The sequence below is a fragment of the Anopheles coustani genome, chromosome 2 (assembly GCF_943734705.1).
Source record: "Anopheles coustani chromosome 2, idAnoCousDA_361_x.2, whole genome shotgun sequence".
NCBI lineage: Eukaryota > Metazoa > Arthropoda > Insecta > Diptera > Culicidae > Anopheles > Anopheles coustani.
The window spans coordinates 92060660-92068627 of NC_071289.1; the positions used below are offsets into that span (position 1 = coordinate 92060660).

A 7968-nucleotide genomic window follows, 5' to 3' on the forward strand; every position below is an offset into this window, starting at 1 on the left:
AACATTCCTTGCTGGCCGAGGTTTCGGTGCGCGGGAAAGGACCTTTCGAAATGTCGCCAACGATCGTCTGCGGATTCGAAAGTGTGGGGGCCCGCAAGCCTACACAAAAACTTGGCTCCGGCCGAAGCCTCTCGCGGTTGTCACGCCGAGTGTGTTTGTGTGGGACTACCCAGTAAACCGCGCCCCGCGTTCGAGACGCCTACGGATATTTTGTGGCGTTGCGTTGTGGCGAGCGTAACGGACGCCACCGGAGAAGATAAGCCACCGTTACCGAAAGCACAGGAGTTTCGTTCCCTTTTCTTTTCGGTGGAAATAATTGGACCGTTTGAATGTGAAACTAGCGAACGCGACAAACGGCAACAAAAAACCGGTAGAACGACTAAACGCACCGCAATCGCCACACACAACAGAAAACACTTAACGCGAACGAAAAATTATGGCCTACTGAGCGTGCAACTAAAAACACGTTGGGTTGAATTCCAGAAACTTGCACTGCAACTGCCTAGCACACGGCACGTATTTTTCGTTCAACCCAATCGCTTGCTAACGCCGGGCACCAATCTGACACCTTTTGTGCACACATTGCCGGTTTTGTGTGAACAATATTATTTCATCACACTCGATCACATTCCAGTAGCTGGAGAGACCATTCACAACGACGTTTAGTCAAGTAGGAAACCAATTCCACCATCACGTTTTGAACAACCAAAACTATTCCTACCACTGTATGCTTTGCAAAAGATATCGTTATCAATTTTGAAATAGTATAATTCGTTTTCAAATCGATATCTTCCACGAAAAGTAAGGTTATGTAAACTTGATATTTACGCGACGCGATCACGCACTACTGGTGTCATTATTTACCCTGCCTATAATACGCAAAAAGTCCTGTTGCCTTTTAACACATTTCAATAGGAACAACACTGATGATCTTTTTCACTCGAAACGAAAAAACGCAACTCGTGAACAAATTGGAAATATGGATGCGATCTGCAAACTCTCGGACCAATTGTAACAAGTTATCAATTGGGAAGGTAGGGAACGCATGGCGGTTATTTGTTGGAGACAAACAATACGCACCACACACGCACACGCGGTTATTTGTTTACTTTCATTGAAAAGAGTTAACTAATGACGGACCGATCACGATCATTCCACGGCAACGGCGTAGCTCCGACTGACTGATCAGACGCAACTGGTTGGAGAGAAAACGCTCGCGCAAGGCTTTGTTTTGTATGCCATTTCATTCAAACCCCTGTTTCCGTCTAGCTCCCCCTGCAAGCAGTTCAGCAAACGATCGCTCGCCATCTCCTTGGAGGTGGTCGCTTTTGAGCGCGCCGTTTCGTAATCCATCACGTTTCCGCAGAACAAATTTCCGTTCATAAGCCGTGGGCCCGGAATTCTACATGTGGTTTGTTGACTCAGATGATCCATCGTATTCTCCTCACCGTTCTTGTTATTTCCTATTCCCTTTTCCGTTCGTCCTACCAGACTTTTTTTTGGGTCCTTCCGTCCTTTCTAACCGCACAAGCTAAACCGTTGAGGCCCACACGTGTAAAATGCATACGTAATGAAAATTTCCCAAAAACGATAACAATGCATTTCCACCGTTCCAAAAAAAAAAAACTAGATGAAAGAGTTACGGTTCACTGAGTCCTGTGGGAAACCGGAAATGCTATTCCGGGTTACGTTGCATTATGAAGGTTCACAACATTCGGAGCAGTTTACGAACGAAAGCTAACGCAATGGCCCGGGGAATAGATGGAATATTCGGATATTTTGGGCCCCGCATTTCTCAATTGTACACTCACCGGAACGGGTCGTTGAAGTGTAAAATTGCCATAGTAACAAAACACGAAAACTTTTCCGGTAAATTATTATTAAGCATATGTTTTACACAATTATCTTGTCGTCTATTTTTCAATACATTGAAAGTTTACTTCGCATTCCTGTTACAGTTTGTTTAGTTTAACCTGTTTAAATTCTTCCCTACCGATATGGCCTGAAGTTTACATCAAACTGCCATTCCACAGTCCATCGCTGAAGATCCGTCACCTTCACCGGTCGAATCGTCCTCCGGTGGATTGACCAAAGCGGCAGGGATATTGAGCGTTTTCCCCGGACAGAGTGCCTCGTACTGGTGCTTCAGACTTTCCAGCTCAAAGTTACACGTTGCAAGGGCCGTTCTCAGCTCGCAGAGCAGTACCATGTCCGAGCGAAGCTCATTAAATGCCACGCATATTTCCTCGATCGGTGGAGGATTTGGATCCACTTTAAACTCCTGCAGTGCCTGCTCAAGTGCTTTCGCTTTCTTCTGACCCACGTTAGCGGGAAGCTTCATTTTCTGCGAACGCAATGAAACGCCCGTGCCACGTAAATCGGTAAACTTAATGCCGGCACTCTCGACCGCACTGACCACCGAGTCCACCTTCGAGGTGCGTGGTTGCTGCTGAATCTTTTTCTTGTTCAGCTTCTTATCTTGCTTCTTTTGGGTTGTAGTCGGATGTTGGTTCTGGTGCTGATGCTGCTGCTGTTCCTTCTGGTGGTGTTCGGTTTGCTGCTGGTCAGCTTGTGAGATCAACTTTTGAAGATCCTGCGTCTTTCGTTCGCGCTCCTTCTTTCGTGCCTCAATCTTTTTCAACTCGTTCAGCAGTTGTTGCTCCTCCTCGACCTGCTTGGGCGTGCGGTCAAACAGTTTCTTTAGCTGCTCTTTCCGGCGCCGCTCGTGCTCAGCGTCAAACACGTAGATTTTCTTCTCCATTCCATTGTTGCGCACTTTGTTCAGAATACCAACCACCTCGTAGTATCGCTCCTTAAGGTCCTCAACCGACTTTATACCATAGTTTGCCCGCTCCCAGCGGTCGCACATGATAATGAATCGCACGTCAAACCGTTTGGCGAGATCGAACAGATGATCGGTCTGCTGTTTAGTCCACTTAGTCGTTTTCAGGTGCGCGTTGTACTCGTTCAGCGTGTACGTGGGTATGTCAAGCTGCTTGTTGAACTTTGCAAACGGATACTCCTTCTGCTCGTCCGAGGCACGCTTCCAGTGATGGAAAACGGCTCCATCCGTACGTGCCGGGTTCACAAATGGTGCCCACTCCCACCGGCGTACCTTTTTCATACCCAGACGAGCCTTCGTTTTCTTGTAACCAGACACGGTGTCCGTTGGAAGCAGTGGTGGAGCATCTTTGTTGTCGTTGTACAGAAGAGCAAATACTTCGCGATGCATTCCCTCCGGACGTTTTGCAACTATTTTTCTATAAATGCAAAAAGAGAAACATGAGCAAATAAAGCAAATCTTAGCCAATGCGTTCGATTTGACTTGCCTTTCGACTGTGCGTTTTTTTGAGCTTAGCAACGCCTCCTTGGTCAGCTCCGGCGTCACCGGACGCTCCAGCTCAAGAATATCTCGTACATCGGCCATTTCGAGGCAGAAACTTTTTACACTTAATTAAAATAGGTGAACAATAGTTACACTTTTCTTCTTCTTCTTCTTCTTCGTCTGCGAGGATTTACACCAGTACGGCTGTTGAATCCAGCTTCCTGGGCCTTCGCCAGCTACTCTGGTGATGTAGACCTCTGTGGATTAAGGACCGGCAACTAAGGCCATATGCCCCGATTTTCTGAAAATGCTCCGACCTACGTAAGGCAGGAAGCCCTTTATGGTGAATCTAACTTGATGAGCAGCAATTGATTTTGTTTTGACCGCTCGTTAAATAAGACACGCTCGTTCTGTCATATGGACTGTTGTTTATAATCACGGGTTGAGAATTCACACGACCGTCGTTGGTCGACAGGCTTGCCAGCCATTTCCTGCTGGAAGCACGTCCTATGATCGTAGCCTTATACCGGGCTCACTCGGTGGTTGATGGATGCTTTTGGATTCTTTTCCTTTAAAACGAGATTCTATTAGCTACGATAAAGTCGTAAACTGCTTTCATTTTACATTGCTTCTTGTTCTTCCAGAATTTGATGAATTTATCCAACTTAATGTCCCGATTCTGCTCACGATTAATTGCATATTTACGACAGAAGAAAACCTTATGGGACGCGGTGTCTGGGGTATCACAAAGTTCACAATTTCCGTTAGGAGCACGTTTCATCTTGTGTAGCCAGAAGTTACCATAATCATGTCCTGCTATTAGTCTGTTCAGTGTTTTAATTGCCCTGGTGGAAAGGGACATTCTATAGTGCCACATTTTCCTATCAATACAATTTTGGAAGCGCTGAAATTTCTTTCCTTTTGTAGCACATGCTTCGCGGTACCACTGATTCGCTTCCGAGCGCATTCTGGATTCTAGCCTTTGGATCACATCCTTGAGTCTTATTTTGTTGCATATGGTATTCTGGCTTGTAGTGCCTAGTTTGGCTAGGTGATCGGCCTGTTCATTGCCAGGAATACCGATATGACTTGGGATCCATTGAATTTTCGCGTCTAATTCCAAGCAGGTGTGAGTGATGTTGCTTATGAGTTCATCCATGAAGAGATCTTCACTAGCTTTCAGGAGTATATGACAAGAAGACATACTATCAGTATAAATGATAGGCCCCTTAAGGCTTCTCATCTTGGCGAGGTGTAGTGCCTTGTCAATGGCTAGCAGTTCCACTGTGCATATCGATGTAGCGTTCTTCACTTTGAAGCTGAACTCCTCTTGTCCCGTCGCTCGGTCCTTAATTACAATCCCAATACCACAGCCATGCTCAGTGATGCTTCCATCAGTGAAGATTGATGGACTATCCTCCAGCGTTTGCATCATGGTCCTGCATATCTGTCTTAGGGTTTCTGGGTTCGTACTGTTCTTGCTACCCTCCAACCCTGGGATTGATAGGCTGATTCCCTCCTTTCTAACACCGTTCGTGGCATCGTTGTAGCTGTATTTTGTTACTATATCCAGACTCTCATTGTTATCAACGTATGCCCTGTGTTGTGGCGACGATTTGTTGGATATACTGAGGATTTGGAAGCTGGCGAGTGTTGATCTACTTATTTTCGCATGGGCCAAGGTCTTCGCGAGCTCCTTTGCTACTAAGTACTCGCGTCTAATTTCAAAAGGAATCTCGGAAGCAATTGCCATCAAAGTATTGATCGGTGTGGTTTTGGAGCAACCAGTGACCTTTCTTAGGGATTGGTTAATTACAGTGTTGACAGATGCAATTTTATTTTTGTTTGCTCTACTGGTGCAGGCGATGCCATATTCTAGAGTGCCTCTGATAAGTGCTCTATGAAGTTGCAAGGCCCTTTCCGGATGGACCGAATGACTTTTATTGCATAAGCACTTAACGATGTTCAGTCGCTTACTTGCTTTTTCCTTGAGAGCTTCAATGTGTTCATGGAATTTTAATTTTTGGTCGAACACCACACCCAGAAACTTGTGCTGGGTGTTAATTTGCACCGCTGAGTTGTTTATTCTAATTCTCAAGCCAGGATCGTAATTTGGGAAAACCATCGCACAGCATTTGTCTATGTTGACCACAAGGTTTAGCTCGTCTAGGTGGTCCTTGAGCCTGTTGACCGATGCCTGCAGTTTCGCTGTTACCGCTTGTATCGATTGGCCTGAGTGGATAATGGCAAAATCGTCAGCGAATTGGATTACCTCTCCATTCGGAGAGTGGCATTGGCTTGTGTAAATGTTAAAAAGCGTTGGGGACATGATGTCTCCCTGTGGAAGACCGACGGACACAGTTCTTCTCAGGGTTTTCCCATTGACGCACATTTCGATTGTCCGGTTCTGAAGAAAGGCTCTAATCCATCGCACTGCCTCTGGAGGGATCAAGTAGGCTTGGAGGATTCGGAGTAGCTTGCATATTGCGACACTGTTGTATGCATTTTTAAGGTCAATAAAAATGATACCAGTGATCTTTCTTTTGGCGTTATTTAAGCAAACTTGGTTCACTAGGATGTTGGTGGCCAAAGTAGTCGCGCAGTTTCTCCTGAATCCCACGGAAGTGTCCGGGAAAAAACGGTATTTCTCCATTGTGTCCAATATGATTTTATGCACTTCCGTGTTTGCCGCCTTAATTATGGTGGGGAGTAGCGAAATTGGTCTTAGGTTTCGGACGTCGTTGGGGTCTTTTCCAGGTTTGGGGATGGCCACGATCTTAATTGTCCTCAATACCTTTGGAATCCTGCCCTGTGCCCACATTCTGTTGAGGTCCTTTATGAGCATCAGGGTGGTGTCGTCGTTTAATTGCCTCAGAATCTCATAGCTTATTTTATCGTAGCCTGGCGCGGTGTTCTTTTTTTTTGTGACAATGAGGCGCCATTTCTTCAGGTTCAGGAAATCTCCCGCTCCCGTAGAGTCATGGGCTTGTAAGCTCACATCGGACGTTTTCCTGCCGGTGGGGAAGTTTATTTTTAGAAATTCCTTAGCCATCGCTTCATCGCTCATTATGGGATTCTCCTGGTGGTGACCGGGGCGTCCCTTCACCCTGTTGACAATTTTCCATAAGGCATGGGGTTTGGTTTGCGGGGTGACGTCATCCACTGCTTTCCCTAGGCTGTCATCTTTGCCCTTCTTTTTCAAAAATCTAAATCTAGCAGTTTGTTTTTTTAGGTTTATGTGGTTAAGCAAGGTCTTATGTCTGTTGTATTTTCGTCGGGCTTCATTTTTTTCCTCCCAAGCCCGGTTAGTCTCATCGTTCCACCAGGCTTTGGCCACGTACTTGGAGGTACGACGATTTCCTTTTATTATTCCCGTGACATCCTTGCAGATAAGGCTGATGGCAGCGTCCTGGTTGTAAGACAGTTGACCCACCTCGCTCAGGATTTTGCTCTTTTTATAGGTGACCCACTTTTTCCTATGCACAGCCAGCTGGGTTTCAATCGTAATTGCCCTGTGATCGCTCGTGCCGATGTGTAAATCCTCCACCCTTCTGGTGGTATAGGGCAGGATGTCGCACGAACACGCCATCACGTCGATTGCCGTATTCCGTTGGCTGGTGTTGGTAGGGATGTATGTGGCCTCCTTGTTGGTCACTATGGCAAGGTCATGTTCGTCCATACACTCGAGTAGTTGCCTTCCTCTACTATCTGTAGGCTGGTCGCCCCAATAGCTATGATGTGCGTTAAAATCACCTGTAATGATGATCTTTCGGTGCTGGCTCAGATTGGAGCACAGCTCTTCCATCACAGCTTTAAAAACTGCTAGCGGAGTTTTGGGAGTGACATAGGATGAGGAGATCACCAGATTTAACTTTGGTAAGCACACGGCTGTGGTCTGCACATAACACGACATCGCATGGCTGGTGATTCTGCTTGCCTCGAGGCTTTTGTGTACCGCAATGGCAGTACCGCCGTAACCGTCCTCCCTATCATCCCGAAATAATTGGAAGCAGTTTAATCTAACATTGGCGTCTTTCTTTAACCACGTTTCTTGAATGCAAAATATGTCAATGTTCTCGTCTGTTGCAATTCTTTCCAGCTCGCCTACGTTGTTTCGCAGACTCTGCACGTTACATTGTAGGATTTTTATTTTCCTCTCTTTACCATCCATCACTTGCATGGGAATGGTGCAGAGCGAACCGAAAAGCTTGGTTTCCATAATTAATTATTTTTTATACTTTAAATTTCATAGTCACTCGAAAAATTTTACCCGCTCGGCAGCGGATAATGATCTCAGAGCCATTTTTACTCCGTCCTTGTTTTGTATGATAAGTTCCTCTATTTGCGTTGGTGTGTCTTCCGACACGTCCATGCCCTTTGTGTTTGTCTTTTCGTTAGTTGATGAGGATTCCCCCTCATCGCAGCGTTCGGTAGTATCGGTGTTTATTTGAATTTTGTCTGTCTGAATGTCGATTTTTTTTGGTTGGGTCACCTGCTCAGGCAGGCTGACCATTTCTTCTTTATAGTTTTTAGTAATCCTTTTCGTGTTTGTTTCGTTTCGTGTTGTGCCCTTTGTCGCTTGGGCGAAGCTTTGGTCTGTAGTAGTGAAAATCCTTGGGACAGTGGGGCACTGCATCCTGCGA

At 45.9% G+C, this 7968-nt stretch overlaps 1 protein-coding gene across 1 annotated transcript; it reads right to left on the minus strand.

The window, feature by feature from the left end:
• Positions 1-1869: 1869 nt before the first annotated feature.
• LOC131263719 (DNA methyltransferase 1-associated protein 1) lies at positions 1870-3472 on the minus strand. The gene is made up of 2 exons (XM_058265970.1): positions 3330-3472; positions 1870-3260 (listed from the first exon to the last, which is right to left on the minus strand). The coding sequence occupies exons 1-2, from the start codon at positions 3425-3427 to the stop codon at positions 2015-2017; spliced, it is 1344 nt and encodes a 447-aa protein (XP_058121953.1). The 5' UTR covers positions 3428-3472; the 3' UTR covers positions 1870-2014.
• Positions 3473-7968: the final 4496 nt, after the last annotated feature.